Here is a 20,202-nt window from a genome sequence, read left to right on the forward strand (position 1 = left end):
CACATATAGAAAATATTTAATATTAGCCTAAATGAAATGTATGTGAGAGAAAAATACGAGGAAAGGGAAAATAAATCTAACTTCTACTTTTTATTCACACCATTAGTACAATAAAAATTAATTTCTGAACAAATTCAGGAGTTTATTTGATCATTAAGGAAGCTTTAATGTCCTACCATATAATCTAGATTAATAGAAAAGACTGAATACAAACTATCTTAAGACATTAATCAAACTTTTAATGTATCAATTTATTGCATATGTCAGTACAGAAAAATAGAAAGTGTATTTTAAAAGAAATTTATTGTAAAAACACAAATGTAAATGTTCGCTTTTGCCATGATTAGCACATAATGTACTATAACATTCAGATTTGAGTTATAAAATTTTATCACTGCTTCAAATAAAATATGGCAAATAACAAAAATATGATTTACATTATGAAATTGGGTTAACTTATTTTATCCTGAACGCATTTGAAGAAGTTGAAAACAACTTGAATTTTCAGTATATGGAGTACTGACAGAAATTCTGTTATAAATGATGTTAAACAACACACACTCATCCCTGTTACATATGTATATATGACACTTTTCGTAAAAAAAGTGTCTCTTACACACAGTCCTATTGTTAAACTACATTTTTAAGATACAAAATATAAATGGAGGTATATTTGCACCATCTGGCAAAATGTGTTGACTACTATTAGGATGAATGCATTTATTTTGTCATACAAATGAATATACTATTTCTGATTAGCTGAGATGATGTGCGCATATGGCAATATAAGTCAACAGAAGTGCTTTTTATTTTCTACTCCGATTTTAAAAATATGTCTGTGCTCTGTCATTTCCCAACTTTACCTGAGTGATATGAAAATACATAAATTTAAGGATAATCCAAAAGCATTATGACTAATTCTTTTCACATTTCCTTCTCCATAACTGCTGTCAAACATAATAAGAAAAACAGAGAGGGGAGAGGTCAGTGGAGGTTTTCAGTATATCTCAATCATAGTCTAATTTAAAAAGTGACTTCTGCGACACCCTCTTTTAAGGTTTATCTTATTTATTCCTAACCTCAAGGACAGGACTCAGTCAAAAACTACACTTTGGCTGGGCTTGCATGTTAGTTTATATAAAACTGAGTATGGCCTTCATTCTTTAATTCCACCAAACAAGCCCATACCCACCTCAAACCAAATCTTATAAACAAAAGAAATGAGTATGAAAGCATCAGGTGGTATGATTCTCAATAAATATTACGGTATCATTAATCTGGTGACGCATTACCAAAGGTAGAATTTGGGTTATTCTCAACTGTCTACAGTCATGAAAAGATAAATTTAAGCTGCCCCATAACAAATTTCAGAACACCATTTTAACGAAACCACCAATTTTACAGTCAAAGTGTTTGCAAAGACATAGGGTAGATGCAGTATCAGGTGCTCCAGTTGCCTTCTCCGTTAGAAACACCTTGAGTTCAAATGATCTGTTTTACATGTTATGCTTCCTTTTCACCAACCTCACCAGCTAATTATTTCCTAGATCTACATTTAAGAACGATGTCACATTTCCCTTTCCAGTTGTTTCTATCCTATTAGTATTCTTTTATCTGTTACAAATGATTTTTTCCTGTATTTTGTAATATCTTTTTTTAGGATCTTTTTTGCCATTTTACCCCCAATAATCCCTTTTAAAATAATGGATTTTGATCTCAACGGATTTTTTCTTGCCATATTTAAAATCACTCTAGGGTTTCCAAATTCCAGTAGCTTAATAACTTAAAAACTCATTCAGAAACTCCTACAGCTGCTCTTACATCAATGAGCCAGAAATTAATAAACAAGATGGACACACACCTATTCCCACTAAGAGATGAGTCCAAAATGAAGGTATGACTCATGAAGAATTCATGTTTTATTAAGACCAATTGCTTTGGCCACAATATTAGACATGCTTTAAAAAAATGATGCCACAGGCTTCATGGACCCCTGATAATAGGAGTTTGTCTTCTACTCTCTTCCCATCTAAGGAACCAGTCTCAAATACAGAAGGAAACTAGGAAGGAAAGATGTGCTACAACCCTAGACACCTTTTCCTTTTGTTGCAGAAAGAAAGGCTCCTCAACCCAAAGAGGAGAATGAAGGTAGGGATGGGACACATGTACTCCACAACTTCTGAAGTCCTGGGTCAAAAAGAAGAGGGGGGGATTGTTAATAAACCTGGAGTACTAAAAAAAAAAAAAAAAAAAAAGCAGCATAAAACAAAACACTGATGAAGAAAAAGCTTTTTATACTTCATCAGCATAATATTTATAACTAAAGTTGATAAATTCCTCCATAGTGTACTAGACTAAATCATCACATGAAAACATAAGGTACTTTGTAAACTTTAAAGAATGATACAAGTCTAAGGTGTGCCATGTAAACTCATGTCTAAATACACTACATTTTGTTGTATTAACGTTCTTGTTAATACATTACTATTTAGGATAGTCATTCTATATAGCTATGATTGACAAGATGAAAAGTAGCCTTTAATTGTAGTGAATTTATAAATATAAAATACACCTTCCATGATATGCGTTTCCAACTTTTTTTAAAAACGCATGATGTTTTTACAATTTATAGAAAACATTATCCTTTAGAAATCATACTTGCTATAATTTTCTTTTTTTTCTAAATACTGACATAAAGTGAATGATAAGAATGTTATTTGGCAAAAGTATTTCTAGCCCTATCTCTATGGAAAGAGTTTCAATTAAGGTCAAGATTACTGACCCATTATTTCTCTGCCCTAGCTGCTTGCACAAAGCCAATAAATATAGCTAAAATACTCAGAATATCATATGTTAAAGCTGACATAACGTACAGAGCTCAATTACATCTAATTTTTGAGGACTGCTTGAAACAACTTAGCTTATATATCTTAAGGTAAATCCTGTAAGGATTAAGGGGCTCTTTTCTTAAATAAGATTTTTCTTACCTTCTATATGTCGAAATACTACTTCCCACTTACAGCCATTTAATTGTTAAATGTGGTCACAGGTTCTGTGATCAAAAGCTCTAGAGTTCCTTTATCCGCACATTCTCACATGTAGAAAATAAATAAGACTTCCTAAAGCTGTCTTTTGATGCAGTTCTTCTATTTCATAACTGAAACATCAGACCAAAGAATATAGTTTTCATTTACTTTTGTTTTTGTAACTTTTATTTTCAGAAAGTCCAATAAATGATATCCTGGCTTTAGTGGGACAGATATACCTAGATACTTGGACTTAAAAATGAAATGTGGGAATTCTTGTAAAATAGTATGTACAATAATGTAATGATAAGACTTCCTAATTCTTAAACAGATTCTAATCTTCATTATGACTGCTATTAGTGGTTCAGCTGTAGACTTACAAAATCGACAGAAGCTAAAATTCTCTTTGCCACCAAAATTACAAATGTTAAAAAGTTCAAATATGCACATCAAAGCTGCAGTAAAATTCTCAATTTCTATTTTTACATGCCATGATCCAGACTGTACCTAACAAAACACGGTACGTTTATATTGGAAAATGGGGTCCCATTTATTTGTAAGAAAAAGCTGGATCTCAGCATTCACCAGAGCAAAATTCAATGGCAACCTGCACATAGGCCTCAATTTCATTTCTTGCTAAAAACAAAATAGAGTTTACATAAAAATAGATATAACCCAGGTTACCATATACATTGGTATATGACCAGTATTTACATTAAAAACATTGCATTGCATAAGTCAAGGAATAAAATACCATCATGCATTTCATTTTTAAGGTGAAAAATGCAATTACAGAACTAAGTTTGCTTACCATGATTGTCCCAATATTTACTAAAGGAATAATACCCAAAGGTTTCTTGTTTACATGTCTCCTTCCACACTTAGTCATTAATCTAAGTGTCACGTAGATTACACAACTTCAGCAACAAGAAACTTCTGAATATGCTATTATGATAGCATACTAAACTAAAGATATGGATACATAACCATATTGAAAGGTTCGATGAAAATGTATGAAATCCCAATGATTATAGTCCTTCAAATGTAAAAAACTATTTGGATCATTTTAAAGGAGCACTGAAGTCCTTTCAAAGTTTAATGTCACTCTTCAGACAAGTACAGATATAACACACTTCTAGAAAGGAACATTCTTTATCATTCTGCACAAATTAAAATACAGTGCATTAATCAAAAAAAAATTATATAATTGTTACATTAGATGAAGGTTTTGCCATTTCTTCAGGAGAATGACTCTTTATTACTTCTTTGATGAACTGTTCAAGGGCAGTGAAGTAACCCTGGCATTGCCATGTATCATTATGAGTTCCATCAGGAAAAATGGCTAATCTCTTAGTCCGAGATGGGGAAAGTTCATAAAGTTGCTTCATCATTACTGGTGGGATTAATTGGTCAGAGAGTCCAGAGATGAAAAGAGAAGGCATTCTGCACTGAGAGATTTTTCTGTAGGACAAAAATTTATTTTTGTAGCACCATAAAGGAAGGTAACGCATTGGAAAGAATGAAAATAAAGTGCTGGCCATATGCGGTATGCTTAAAAATGTGTTCTCCACCATAATGGCTGAAATCCTATGTGAATTTTCAGAGGCCAAATGAATAGCTACTGCCCCTCCCAAGGAACGGCCGAAAAGAAAAATTTTTGTTTTGTCAAGGTCAGGTCTGGTCATCACGTAGTCTAGCACAGCCTCAGAGTCTAGGTAGAGTCCTTCTTCACTTGCTTCTCCTTCACTTTTTCCATATCCTCGATAATCAACAAGCAAAAGATTAACTTTGAGGTTAACCAACATAAGCAATGCATTCGGTAACCTGTGACCTATGTTGCCTGCATTCCCATGAAAATAAATTATAGTTGGGGAATAGGGCGAATTGTCTCCAGTGTATCTTATCAAAATAAGATTTAGACGCACTCCATCTTTGGTTCTGATGAAAATGTTTTCATGTGGAATACCAGTCGGCATGGGAACATAAAGGCGTGAAGAAGATGGCTGTTCTGGGAAATAAAGCAATACATCCTGGAATTTATAGAGAATACCTGCTATTGATATGAATATTAACAAAAGTAAGATAATGCCTCCATACAGATGGAAAGTCACTATTAAAGGTAAAAGAGAAATACGGCAGAGAGCCCAAGACCATGAAGCCAAAGCTATTAGCCATCTTTCAACAAAGTTCCACAGCATCCAGGACTTTTCCATTGTGGCTCTCCGTAAGCGTCCTGAAGAGAGACAGAGATAGGGAGAATCAGTAATTCAACATACATCTATTATTTTAAAAGTTAGATCCATGATGTAATAAATCATGGTACTAGGTGAATCCTTGGAAACCTACATCAATCCATCCACAAAATCGATTGTTCTAATTTTCTTCATCCCTTCAGTTCTCAAGGTCTCCTTTCTCCCTCCACTGCTGTATATATGAAACACAAATATTCATCAAACTATATTCATTTTCTTAAAAAAAAATGCAGGTACTTTCATTCATGTATTCTCCTTGATTTGACAGAAAAATAAGTTGATGTCATGTTCCCAATTTTTTATATGAGGGAACAAACGCTCTGGAGCATAAGTGGATTGGCCGTGTCCCAGCTTTGCAGACAGAAGAGCCTGGAGACCAAGCAGCATGCTTCTAATGCTCCTGGTGCACCCACTGGTCAGCTAGGTAAGGTGAGGGCAACTTTTTAATTTGAGGTAAAACTGACATATACCATATTAATTTCAGGTGTACAACATAATGATTCAATATCTGTATATACTGCAAAATGATCACAATAAATCTAGTTAACATCCATCTCTAGACATAGTTACAAAATCTTTTTCTTGTGATGAGAACTTTTAAGATCTACGCTTAGCAACTTTCAAACATGCAATACAGTATTAACTTGTCACCATGCTGTACATAACATCCCCATGACTTATTTTACAACTGTTAAGTTTATACCTTTTGACCCACTTCTTTTATTTTGCTCACTACCCCCAGCTTCTGGCAACAACCAATATGTTCTCTCTATCTATGAGTATGGGGTTGTTTTGTTTGTTTTCAGAATCTACACATAAGTGAGATCATACAGTATTTGTCCTTCTCTGACTTACTTTACTTAGTATAATGCCCTCAAGATCTATCCATGCTGTTATATATGGCAAAATGTCCTCCTTTTTAATGGATGAATAATACTCCATTGTGTGTGTGTACGCACAGACACATCCTACATTTTCTTTATTCATTCATCCATCAATGAACACCTAGGTTGTCTCTGTATCCTGGCTATAGTAAATAATGCTATAGTAAACATGGTGGTGCATATATCTTTTTGAGTTAGTGCTAAATTTCATGACTTTAATCCATTTTGAGTTAATTTTTCTGTATGGTGTAAAACAGTAGTCCAGTTTCATTCTTCCACATGTGGCTACCCAGTTTACCCAATATCATTTATTGAAGAAACTGTCCATTCCTCATTGTATATTCTTTGTCATAAATTAACATATTATGTGTGGGTTTATTTCTGGGTTCTCTATCCTGTTCCACTGATCTATGTGTTTGTTTTTATGCCAATACCATACTGTTCTGATTACTATAGCTTTGTAATATAGTTTGAAATCAGGAAGCATGATGTCTCCACCTTTGTTTTCCTTTCTCAAGAATACTTTGACTATTCAGGGTCTTTTGTAGTTCCATACAAATTTTAGGATTATTTGTTTTATTTCTGAGATAAATGCCACTGGAATTTTGATAGGGATTGTACTGAATCTGTAGACTGCTTTGGGCAGTATGAACAATATTAATTCTTCCAATCCATGAGTACCAAATACCTTTCCACTTTCTTGTGTATCCTTCAATTTCTTTCATTAATGTCTTATAGTGTTCAGTGTTCAATTCTTTTACCTCCTTGGTTAAATTTATTCCTTGGTATTTTATTCTTTCTTTAAATTGAAATATAGTTGACTTACAATGTTTTAGGTGTACAGCAAAGTGATTCAGTTATATATAGATACATACATACACACACACACACACATATATAATTTTTTCAGATTCTTTTCCATTCTTTTCCATAATATTATTACAAGATATTGAATGTATCTTGGGCTACATAGTAGGTCCTTGTTTATCTAACAGTGTATACCTGTTAATCCCAAATTCCCAATTTATCTCCCCCTCTTTCCCCTTTGGTAACCGTAAGTTTGCCTTCTATATCTGTGAGTCTATTTCTGTTTTGTAAATAAACTCATTTGTATAATTTTTTTATATTCCACATATAAGTGACACCGTACGGTGTCTTTCTCTGTCTGACTTACTTCAATTAACATGATAATCTCTAGGTCCATTCATGTTGCTACAAATGGCATTATGTCATTCATTCTGGGGGCTGAGTAATATTCCACTGTGTGTGTGTGTGTGTGTGTGTGTGTGTGTGTGTGTGTGTGCTCGCCACATCTTCTTTATCCATTCATCTGTTGATGTATATTTAGGCTGCTTCCATGTCTTGGCTATTGTAAATAGTGCTGCTATGAACACTGGGGTGCATCCATCTTTTTGAATTACAGTTTTCGTCTTTTCTGGATATATGCCCAGGAATGAGACTGCTCGATCATAGAGTAATTCTATATTTAGTTTTTAAGGAACCTCCATCCTGTTCTCCATAATGGCTGCACCAATTTACATTCTCACCAACAGTTTAGGAGAGCTTCCTTTTCTCCACAACCTCTTCAGTATTTATTATTTGTAGACTTTTTGATGATGGCCATTTTGATTGATCAGTGTGAGGTGGTATCTCATTGTAGTTTTGATTTGCATTTCTCTAATAATTAGTGATGCTGAGCATCTTTTCATGTGCCACTGGCCACCTGTATGTCTTCTTTGGAGAAATGTCTATTTAGGTCTTCTGCCCATTTTTGGATTGGGTTGAGGGTTTTGGGGGGTTTTTTTGATATTGAGCAGTATAAACTGTTTGTATATTTTGGAAATTAAGGCCTTGTTGGTCTCATCGTTTGCAAATATTTTCTCCCAGTCCATAGGCTGTCTTTTCGTTTTGTTTATGATTTACTTTGTTGTGCAAAAGCTTTTAAGTTTAATTAAGTCCCATTTGTCTATTTTTGCTTTTGTTTCCATTTCTCTAGGAGATGGACCCAAAACAACTTTACTGAGCTAGGTAGGTTGAGGGCAAATTTTATTAAAGAGGTAGTTAACAGATTCTAACCTATCAAGACCAATCCAATAGAATTTATTGTCAATTTTCTTTTTCACATTATAGAAAAAAATTATAATTCAACTAAAATAAAAAATATAAAATATGTTCCCTTCTATTTGGAGGTTCTCACAGCTAAATTTAAAAAATAATTTAAATGGAACACTAGTTTCTAATATTGTATTATTTTTAAGAAAAAGTCTAATAATTTGTCTTTCATATCTGATTAAAAAGAAACTTTAGATAGTTAATACTGTGAAATATGCTCAATCTTTTATAGAGCCCTCACTGCAATTTCATACCAGCGGGTCAACAAAGATTGCTACAGTATACTGATAAGGCCATGAACACTTGGGGGATAAGTGTGAAACAAAGACACAGAAATTCTATTTCAGAACCAGAGATAAATGAAGAAAACGACTTACTGGAGAAAAATCTTTTTAAAGTTTGCTAAAAACTATAACTGATGTAAAGAAAATACAAAAGAAAAGCTTTCAGAAGTCATTGTTTTTGTTACCAAATAAAGTTTATGTGCGTTGTCTTAAAAAGGCACAAGAGGTGAGATGTTACAATTTTGCTTAAGTAGTACTCATTTACTTATATATTTACCATTTTTAAAAATTACATTCTCTTTTACTCACTAACAAAACTACCATAAAGAAGTTATTCTTAAATTTAATAAATAATTGTTAATGACTTATCTTTATAAAATTTTACTGTATGTCATAAGCTAATAAATGTGGCATTTTAGTTCATCAAATTAGATTTAAACACTGAAAACCACGTTAAATTATACTGGCTACAAAGATGAGTTAGACAATTTAATAGATTCGATTTTTCATTATAATCTCATCAAAAATATTTTACTATTCCGCTAAACATGGACCTTCGAATCTGAATTTACGTTCAAATAACTCTCTTTGAACATAAACCAACAGTGTAGCATTTTTCTGAAGTTTCTCTAAAATCAACACTGCCACCCAGTTGCAGCAAGTTTTATTACAATAAGCACTATGTTAAGCCAGAGAAAAGCAGGTATGTGAGGTAAAACAAAAATCCAAGCTTAACAACTAGAGAAGCAATACCTGAGCATTAGGTGTCAGACCTGGATAAGAACCAGATTGAAAGAGGCTACACTACAGCAGCCAAATAAGCCAATTACACTGAATACTGAATAACTGTTCCAGGTCAATAATCAATGCTGTTTACAATCTCTGGCCACTATTCATCAACAGCTTAAATTATACAGGGCTACTCTATAATCCTTCACTGTAGTGGATAAGTCTGAACAACACATCTGAGTACTTAAATTTTTCATCTAATGCTTACTTCATTTTATTTCTTTAAGAGAATGATTTTCATTTGTACCCGGAAGTTATATTAGGAAAATTTGAAAACAGACTGGCATTTACTTTATACATCAAAATAAAATAATTTTTGTATAATGATTAGGATTAACAAGGTTTGGGATATAACATACAAATATACTAAGGCACTGTGTCATTTGGAAAATAAGATACCATTTAAGATATTTCTTTAGGGAAAAAATGTACTTTTTTTCATAGTCAAGCCAATCGTTTATGGCAGAAGTATCAGAGAGATGAGTAACTCAAATATCACTTATTTGGTGATATAGTAGGAAAAAAACACTAAAATTCCATCACCCTTAAAGTCTGCTCTACCATATATTTGTTAATAATCTTGGGTTTATCAGTTATTTCCAGTTTGAATTTCCTTTTCAGTAGAATGAGAATTCTAAAAATGCCTATTTATAAAGCTGGTCAGCATTATCAAATAAAATTAATAAAAAAAGCATTTACAAATGCTACCGATATATTAACTTCATTTGCTTTTGTGACTAGTATTTCTGGCTGTACTACTACATTCTTAACCATGTTCTGCTTGAATTAACATCAAAATTAGAACTTACCAAGCACCTATAAGAAAAAAATATATAGGAATTTGATAAGGGCATGGCAAAGCACTCCTACAACCTGGATAATCAGGAGTGAATTGACTCAAGTTTTCACATCAAAGTTCTTATAAAAAACTAATACAACACTAAATAAAACATAAACCTCATAATACATGGACAGGGCATATTTTGAAATTCAAACCACCTATATAGATTAAACTATATAAAGTTTTCGATTTTCAAACTTTGAAAAAATATCTTTTTTAAAAAAGTAGGCTCTTTTTTTTTTTTTTTTCTGCCTCCAAAACAAGACTTCACTCACAGAAAAGGCTCAGTAAACAGCTATTATCGTCATTACCATGACTGTCATCATTACCATCATCTTTGTTTTTACATCATCTTATTTCATTCTGTCCTTCTTGGGAACTACAACTAGATGTTTAAAGATAAATTTGCTTTTTTAAACACACAGTTGCTTGCATATATTTATAATCATTCATAGGAAATTATGGCAAAACATCTATTTTTTAAAGGTCTTTCTATAATGTACACAGTAAATCTAACCTCATATAATGAGAAATGCCTGAGAACATGAGAAATGCCAGCATCACATGACAGTCAAATCTTTTGTTGAGAAATTTCCTGAAAACAAGTTTCTGAGCTCTTCCCCAGAAATCACAAGCTCTGTACAGAGATCAGCCTTTTGGTCTCTCGCACTGGGCTCTTCCTTCTCCTCTTTCTTCCAGAGGATGGGAACAGGACAGGATCCATGATCAGTGAGAGCTTCTGAAATAAGTTCTGCTCAAGCATCTCACTGTTGATCCAACCAGCTCTCCCATTTGTAACTACAGAAATATTTAAGGGCATTTTAACCCCGGAATAGGGAATTGTTGATGCGCTAGCTCTCAATATCCAGAGACCTGCTCACTGGCTGAGATGACATATTTCGAAGTGAAGTGAGGCTGGGACAGAAGTGTGGTCTCCCTGTGATCATGGTTAGTGAATAACAGCAGCCGTCTTCCTGGGCTCCTCTGTCAGGAACCACAGTCCCCAGCATACCTCATGCTCTGGTGGCATCTCTGAGGGCGTAACAATGTCTGAGCAATTTTCATTAATTTTCAGCTGACTCATTTTTCCAATTTAAGTCATTTAATCCTCACAACTTAAGGAAGCATGTAATGTTATTTCCCTTTTACAGATGAAAAAAAAAAAACAGGTAGAGAGGTGAAGCAACTTGCTAACATTTACAAGGCTGATTAATGCTAGAGACAAGACGAGAAATCAAGCCTTTTTGACCCAAAGCTCTTAATCTCTGACTTCAAAGCATCTAACTATTTCTGAGTCTCTTAGAATCTCATTATGTTCATGGTATGGATGCTTCTTAAATCACTGGTAATTTCCTATAACAGCTGCTTCGTCTTCAGAATCTTTTCAACATACAATATTGAATTTAAATTTGTAAGGCCAGGAACTGTGTTTTTCTTTTACACTACTGTATTCCCATGGGTAGTACAGCACTTTATATATATTTAAAACTAAAATTTTTTTTTAAATGAACAATCCAGTAATGTATCTGAATTATTAGATTTCTAAGAAAACACAACTGCATTCTGAGCGTCAGACATATATATTTAAGACTGGACACCAGAAAAATGGCATATCTGAGTCCATTATTGGTTAGGAACAGTAGGGATTTAACCTTGCAGTTTTCCACAAAGCATTCCTGAAAAGCTGCCTTAATTAAATGACTTTGTGATAAACAAAGGTAATCTTGCAATGGATTGTTAAACTGTGGAAGTCAATAAAATCAATTCATTTTGAGGAATATCAAATGGATGTCAATTTTAAGGACAGGTTAATAAAAACTGTTCTAGAGTGTGTGTCTCTTCTCTATAATACATTACGGCATATTGGCGGTTTAGAAAGAGACCTCCATGCACGAACTGCCTTATTTTTCCTATAACCCAATTAGCCAATAATTTCTGCTCCTCCTTCTGTATCACACCTCCATGCTCTTAATGGAACTGGATCTATCAAACAATATAGGAAGGATTTTTTTTGATAAATTTGCTGAAACTATCAACAAAGTATAATTACTAAAGCCATCTGCTGAGATGTAAAAACAACTTCACATATACCCAGATGCTATGATGATCAATAAAAATGAACATTGCCGCCGGTACAGTCCACTGCACAGATCCTAGAGCTAACAGTAAGTTTTCCACTTATTTTGTCAAAAAATTAGTTTGAATAAAGGGTTAACAAAACCTTTTCTCGGACTTCCCTGGTGGCGCAGTGGTTAAGAATCCACCTGCCACTGCAGGGGACATGGGTTCGAGCCCTGGTCTGGGAAGATCCCACATGGCGCGGAGCGGCTGGGCCCGTGAGCCATGGCCACTGAGCCTGCGTGTCCGGAGCCTGTGCTCCGCAACGGGAGAGGCCACAACGGTGAGAGGCCCGCGTACCGCAAAAAAAAAAAAAAAAAAGTACATCCTATGAGGAAAATTTATGAAATGTGTTGCCAGAAGAGATGGGTTATTTGCCAGGTTCTTTTGCATGCTGCAATGCAACTGCTGATAACATCTTAGCATCATAAACAATAAAGAGAAATTTGAGTTTAATGTACTCCAAGTGAAATCAATGTTTATACTAATTAAAAAGGCTGTTTAGAGGGAAAGAACATTAGACCTGTAGAGCAAAGAAGCTCGGTCAACCAATATCCTTCATCTGCCATTCTTCTTCTACATTATTACTCTGTTTCTAATCTTATGCCTACGTCTTAAATAAGTACCTCACTTATTCTCATTTCTCAATTCTACCTTTGCCAAGTTATCACACCAGCTCTCACATATCAAATGTCTCTAAAGCCCATCTATCTATGGCTTCGACCACCCCAGTAACTGCTAACTACTCGCTAGTAGAGGATCTGATGCATGAGCTCTTGTGATGATCTCTCATAAAAAGCAAACCTCACTTACTAATAAATCCAATGGACTTTTCTCAATCCACACTGCAACACTGTACCCCTAAGTAGCACCAAACCTGGAATCTTCCTCAGCTTCCAGTATAATCAAATCCCTGTGTTTCTCGCTCTGACCCACCCCTAAATGTTGGCATTTTCCAAGGCCCTGTGTATTTACCTTTCTTTTCCTCAGGGATTTCATTCTTTCTCATGGCTCCAACCATCATACTTGTTTATGAATTATTCCCATTCTCCATGTCTACTCCATCGATAATCTCAATTTATCTGTTCCTTGAGTACCTGATGCTTCGTTAACAACACAGACTTACCCAAAACTAAACAAATCCTCCTCATCTAATGTTTTACATGCTTTATGTTAATTATGAACAAAAAAGCATGATGTGTAAACAAATATATTTTTTAAAAAACAATTGATTCTAGGGCTACATATAAAATAACATGCAAAGTAAATTTAACTATGTTACAATATCAATAATAGGTACATTATTATAACATGCACAGATCTTATATCCGAATGAAAAAATATCAACCTTAAAAACAATTTTTGTGCTTTTTATTTAGATGAAGTGGTTAGAGGTGCCATCTGATATTAGTGAGCACTTCTCAAGAAATAATCTATTAAAAACATGACTAGGGGCTTCCCTGGTGGCGCAGTGGTTGAGAGTCCGCCTGCCGATGCAGGGGACGCGGTTTCGTGCCCCGGTCCAGGAGGATCCCATGTGCCGCGGAGCGGCTGGGCCGGTGAGCCATGGCCGCTGAGCCTGCGTGTCCGGAGCCTGTGCTCCGCAACGGGAGAGGACACAGCAGTGAGAGGCCCGCGTACCGCAAAAAAAAAAAAAAAAAAAAGACTAATTTTTATTGTAATGTATAGACAAAGTAAATCTAATTATGATTGTTCTCTCTTTAAAAGAATGGTTCTGAAATATTAGTAGTATCTTTTTATACTCTATAAGTACTTTGAGCAAATGAATGAAAAGTAGAAATCTGATGATGCTCATCTTGAGAATTTTATAGTCATTAACTTGTTTTGTTCACCTTTATTGCTCCATATGCTTCCTATCTTTAAATATCAGCCCATATAAGTATACAATAACCCATTTAAGGCTAAAAATATAAACAATTTATAGCTGTGAAGCTGTCAGAACCACCATGTTGGTTACAGTGTGAGCTGAGTGACCAGTCAACTGAGTGAGTGATGAACATGTGCATCTGACCTCCTTTAATCACCTTATGTGCTCCCTCATATATGTACTTGGAGGATCGCAAATGGTTCCATATCTAAGGAAAAATATTTAAATAACTGTTCAATAAGCTGAGGCTTAAAAAAAAAGAGAGATCAATACCAAACGTATGCCCACCTTCAATCATATGAGTCCTCAGAACACAACTACACGTCCCCCAAGGGAGTTCTCAAACCCAGCCCAGACCACAAAATGGTCCCAGGGTTGGTTTCCCAGCCTCATCAGATTCCATTGCATCTTATCATAGTATTTCAAGATTAAAGAAAACGCCACCAATACTTGCAGACACCTGCTCTCTGAATCATAGTGCTCAGACACTACAGACTATTTAAAACTTATAAATATGCAGTCCTATTCCTAAGTAGCTCATGATCTACTCAGTAGCCCTCGGTCTACTCAGGGATCATGGGCATATGTAACTGTATATGTCTAACATAAATTTAATTATAGAGGGGCCAAGGAAAATTAGAGAAAGATCACACTGTCCTTACATAGAGCAAAAGAAAAAGAAAATCTTAACTATGTGTCCTTCACAACATAATTTTAGTAATCTCTGGATTTCATTATGCTTGAATACTTAAAGAAACCATGGAGAAATTTTTGCCAATTTTTAAAAAACAGGACAAAGTACAACTCTAGGGTTAAGAATTTCTCTTACTTTCCATCAAACAGCTGTCTATGCCACTTATTTATTCATTTAGCAATATTTTATCCAAAAATTTAAAATAAATAAAGATTAACAACTTAGATATATCAAGAACTAAAGCTCAAACTATGGGAATGGATACATTTAATTATGACTGCCCCAATAATACTAGCAGAGTAAACTGAACAAATATGTTACTCTTTCAATCGCAGATAAAATTATACTTTAATGAAGGCTGGAACTGTCTCGCAAAAAAAAAAAGTAAATGCTAATTATTCTCATTATTTTTTAAATGCGGAAGTTTATATCGTATTGCACGGTGTATATTCATTTACTGATTCTGCCAACAGTAAAAGGTCTTTGAAAACTACAAAAGATGTTTTACCTATACATGAATTAAATATGACTTCCCCCAAAAACAATCTGACTGAAGAGTAACCAATTATAAATACAATTTTAAGAAGTCATAAACGTACTATTATTTTAAAGGCCTTTATATCCATCTCGATTGATAATTTTAGGAACATCTTGTTTAAAAATAAAAACTGCTCGTACATTAAAGAAACATACCGACAAGTGACAAAACCATGTGTAGGTTCAAGGGAAGACTAAAAAGTGGAAAGCAAATTCATGTGTCACACCTAACGTCTGCATTACAGGGGGAGAATGGTATCCTCTGGGGGAATTCACAGCTTCCAATCACATTTCAAGTAACAGAGAAAGCAGATTCAGCCCTCCTGCATCAATGGATCTCCTTTTCTGCTAAGCACTGGAAAGTTAAGAAACCATGCCAGCTGCACAGCTGAAATGAAAACACAAACAGCCACTATCCGTGTGCTGGAGACACCACAGGATGAATTATCTATTTCCCTAATGGTTACCCACGTGCCATCAATAATGAAAAAGTGTGTATTAATAGTCCTATGGGACAAATCAACAGTAACTGCCTATGGAGATGCTGGATTTAAACTGGGATTTCAATTGGCTTGAGCAGACATCTGGAACATTATACCAGGCAGCAACTTAGTAGCATTTTTGTGCTTTCCCTTTCGCCTGAAGCACAGAAGACTTCGCAAATCTAGTCAACTCTGAGAGAACAAAGATAACAGATTCTTGTCACTGTGGAAGTCAATCACAATTTATTCTGAGATTATAAATATCAAAGAAAGAAAAGGGTTAAAAAAATAGATCCACAAGGCTAAAAATGCAAACACTGATGTAAGAATTAAAACTGATAATGAAATTCAGGACCTTTCCAACTTACGACGGGATAGTGTTCTAAATACTATTAACTAAATGGGTGAAACTTGGAATTTATTTTCTTATAAAATCAGTGTTACAGAAGAAGTAAGATTCTCAGGCTAGCTCATAAATGCACACAGTTCACACCCTGGATATACTACAGCTTTGCAATTCCAGTACAATATACTGCTGTAGGAGTTGAGACTTATACGAAACAGCAACGTAAAATGTAATAATTTATTATGCAGTCTATCACTTGAGGGGGAAAAAATCTTAAATAGAAAAACTAGAACCCTTTTTTTTTTTTAGGTCTGTTCTCAAAAGAGTATATAAGGGCCTCAAACATTCCTGAGGTGACTAACCGATAATTAGAAAGATTTTAGAATCTCTGAGTAACAACCGAGTTCTAAATTAAAGAAAAACAGAGAAACAGAAGTAGATTTTCCTGAGGTAAGCGACCGGAGAGAAGAGATCCCAGAAAAAGGTTAGGTTGGATTGTTTCCTGTACCCACTTCTAAAGTCGCAATGTTGACCCAGGACAGCTTGGTTAGTAAATGCTCTCGTTCAGGCCTGAGGTGTGGCTGAGAAGCCAGGAGCCTTGCCAAGGTCCGTATGTACAGATATTCATAAGCTGGCTCACTTTCATCATTCCAAAGGACCTATCAATGGCAAGCAGCGTCGTGCTGTGGGAACGAGGGTGTTTTCAGGCTCCGTACGTTGACAGCTGGGTGGCTTTTGCCAACTCACTTAAGCTTTCTAAATATATGTCTCCTGGTGTGTAAAAAGGGGGTCAAACACGTAATTGAAACACGGCTGCGATCAACTGTAACACAGTATGTTAATACATGCAGCTACTTGTACGAGACAAAAGTTAAAGCATTTTATTATCTACTAGAGCAGAATAAGTACAACTAGAAGGTCTGCTAGACCTGGATGAAATAATGGTAGGACTCACTGGAGATTACCTGAGTAGGTGCACACAGGAAGGAATTAGGGCGCTGCCTTATTTTTTCCTGTCAAAACCCAGCTCAGGTAGCAGCTCCTTCAGAAAGCCTTCCCTGGTCCTCTACTCCCTACTGCCAACCATTTCACATCCTGTAGTTTGTACAAATTCATGTGGTGGCACTCACTGCCGTAGTGTAATTCATCTGCTTTACAGAGACTGTGAGTTCCTTGATGACAGTGACATCATCTTATGCAAATCCGTATTTTCAGTCGACAGAGCAATGCATGGCACACAGTAAGTCTCTATTAACAACTACTGAATTGAGCAGTCTAGGACGTAAGCAGGACAATTATGACATACCACTAGATGGTCAACCACGAGTTCTTAGCTCGTGGAATAAAACTTAACCTCTCAGCAAAAGATACGAGATTAACCCACGCTTGCGCACAAGTTCTTAACGCGTGCCGAAAGATACCAGGAGAGGATCCATGAAAAGCCAAGCATCAAAACTTAAAGCCCACATCTTCTTGTGCCTTTCTATGCAGTAACTGTAACATGGTGAACCTAAACCAAAGAGCTATCGAATAAAAGACTTTGTTTGGGGTTCTGATACCTTGGGCAATAACTCTCGTAATGCATTTTGCAGAAAACACATGTTGACAAGATTCTACAGCAAAACTGACTTAATTCTATGGGGTGCTCCCGCCCCGTTTCATAAACACCCCAAAGTTCCTGCCATGGAATTCGCAGGGTCTAAACCTGTTCTTGACCTGAGTGGGCCAGGACTACTCCATGTCTCACACCTGGCAGCTGGGATTTTCGCTGCACTTTTCCTGTGTGCGGGGGAGGGCTAGGCTGGGGATGGATGGTGTCCACGCGCTGGTTTGTACACGTTACTGGAAACACCACTGACAGCGAATTCTAAGACACCTTCTAGGACAGCGTCCCGGCGCCGCACCGGAGGGCGGTCGGGAATCGGCGCGCCTCGGTTCCCACAGCGGCGTCTGTTTGGGCTTCTCCCCCCTCGGCCGGCGAGGCTGCGGAGAGGGCTCCGTCCGGTCCCGCACGGCCCTGGGCGCGCAGCCCCGCGCTCCCGGGAGGCCCTCGCCGGCCGCCCCCCGCGGCCCCGGGACACGGCGGCCCCGCGGCCCGCACCGCACTTACTTAGACCTGCTCGCAGGCTGCGCAGTCGGCCGCGGACTCGGAACCCGGCGCCGCGGAGAAGCGTCCCCCCGCGCCGCTTCCGTCGCTCCTCATCGTCCTCCTCCAGCCGAGGGGCCGCCGCCGTCGCCACGGTGTAGCCCGGAGCTCCTGCGGCGCCGCTCTCGGCTCCTCCACTTCCGGCCCACGCTCTGTGTAGCCGGCAAATACTCCCGCCGGCTCCCACATCACCTGCTCTCGCCTTCCTCCCGGGAGTGGGAAGCGGGCCCGCCCTCCCGGGCATGCGCAGAGACCGCGGCCGCAGGAGTTTCCCCACCCGCGACGGCGGCCCGGACGGACAAGATACCGCGGGAACGGGCCGCCGGCACGCGCATGCTCGCGATGGGCCGGATACCCAGCGGCGGGTTGTCCGGTAGCCTCTCTTCCCTCCGATCGCCGGGAGGCCTCTCGCCCCGCCTCCGAGGCCTCCGGCGTGAGAGCTCGGAGCCTGCCGGATCTGCCTGTAGGACGCATGTCTTCCCGAAGAAGCGGTGTGTGCCCCAGTCGGTTGTTAAGGATATAGGAGTGAGTTCCGGCACTTAAATCGCTTCCTTAACTTTGTTTCTCTTTTTGTCTTCTCCCAACCCAGACCGCTCCTACCTTTATCAGAGTGGACCGTCACGGGCGGATGCATGGTTTATGAGGCCCGAAACTTGTACCATTTAGACGGCCCTTGTAAAGAAAAAGAATGGAACATTACCTTACTTTTGCAAATTTTACAGAAGCACAAGACCGTGAAGACATTGCTAGGGCCCCTCCCAGGGCCTTGGAAGTGACCATACAAATGGGCCCCTGAAGCTGGAGTGTCATTACCTTCACTGACAACCGCCTTGCGCAGCAAATTGTACTCAATTGTTTGTTTATCGATGTCTTACCCCACCCCCGTCATTCCCTAGTCTCTGTACCCTGTATTATATATACAGAGGATATGTAACAATGTTTTTTAAAGCTTGGAATCTGCTGCCAAATTGAGAGCTCCAGGTCAGAGAGGCTCTTGATAATAATTCCTATTTTTATCAGAAATTGTTATCAGGTGGTGCATCATCTGATAAGCACCACCCACCATGGTAGACCGACCACTTACACAAATAAACTAATAATCAAAGCAACTCTAGACGATACTCAATGAAAAACTCGATTCTCTGTGAACCAAGCATCAGAAGGCTAAAATAACATGGTAACTTGGAGATGGGGATTTGAAACAACTTGGAGTTTGTCTGGTTTCCTTGTTCCCCTCTTATATCACTAATACAAAGTGCAATCTCCGACATTATACAAGCTCAGTAGATGTTGAACAGGGTACAAAAATGTACACAACTGCCTTCGCAAAAGATGGGCACGTGGAGGGTCCTCTAACTTAACACTGTTGGGTGCTCCTCCAAAGTGAATTGATAATTAAGTTGACTAGTAGGTGGAAAAATTACCCACAAAACAGTACCATGTGACTTTACGACTCAAGTTATTTTAGAAAAGTAGTCAGATAACATAGCTGATGTGACATATAGTTGTTGTTGAGCTAGAAGGACCCCTAAGTGTAGCTTTACTACAAATTAGTACCGTGGATTAAATGTGTGTCAGTTTGTAAAAAGAGGCTTTTGTACATTAGACAACTCCTAAGGGCACTTGAAAGCTCCAAAATGTATTCTCAGAGCCTGTTGTAGCAAAATTTCACTTTCATTTTAAAGCAATAATATTTTATGCTAAAATGAAGTAATTCTAAAAGTTGTCTCTTCCTACAGTTTATGAATAATTTCTCAATTCTCCATGGTGGAAGAGGACAAGCCATAGCAAGATACTGGTAGA

The 20,202-nt window shown here is 37.1% G+C and overlaps 1 protein-coding gene across 2 annotated transcripts; it reads right to left on the minus strand.

Moving 5' to 3' along the window:
- Positions 1 to 218: 218 nt before the first annotated feature.
- ABHD13 (abhydrolase domain containing 13) lies at positions 219 to 18,607 on the minus strand. 2 transcript variants are annotated; one of them, XM_027115852.1, is made up of 3 exons: positions 18,364 to 18,477; positions 5,373 to 5,450; positions 219 to 5,259 (listed from the first exon to the last, which is right to left on the minus strand). In XM_027115852.1, exon 3 carries the CDS (start codon positions 5,237 to 5,239, stop codon positions 4,226 to 4,228), a length of 1,014 nt encoding a protein of 337 aa, XP_026971653.1. In that variant the 5' UTR covers positions 5,240 to 5,259; positions 5,373 to 5,450; positions 18,364 to 18,477; the 3' UTR covers positions 219 to 4,225. The 2 variants fall into 2 exon arrangements, with proteins under 2 accessions (XP_026971653.1, XP_026971652.1); XM_027115851.1 differs by lacking the exon at positions 5,373 to 5,450 and having other exon boundaries at positions 223 to 5,259; positions 18,364 to 18,607.
- Between the last annotated feature and the right edge of the window lie 1,595 nt (positions 18,608 to 20,202).

The sequence above is a fragment of the Aethalodelphis obliquidens genome, unplaced genomic scaffold (genome assembly GCF_003676395.1).
Source record: "Aethalodelphis obliquidens isolate GAN/ISIS:26980383/991018 unplaced genomic scaffold, ASM367639v1 scaffold15, whole genome shotgun sequence".
Classification (NCBI taxonomy): Eukaryota; Metazoa; Chordata; class Mammalia; order Artiodactyla; family Delphinidae; genus Aethalodelphis; species Aethalodelphis obliquidens.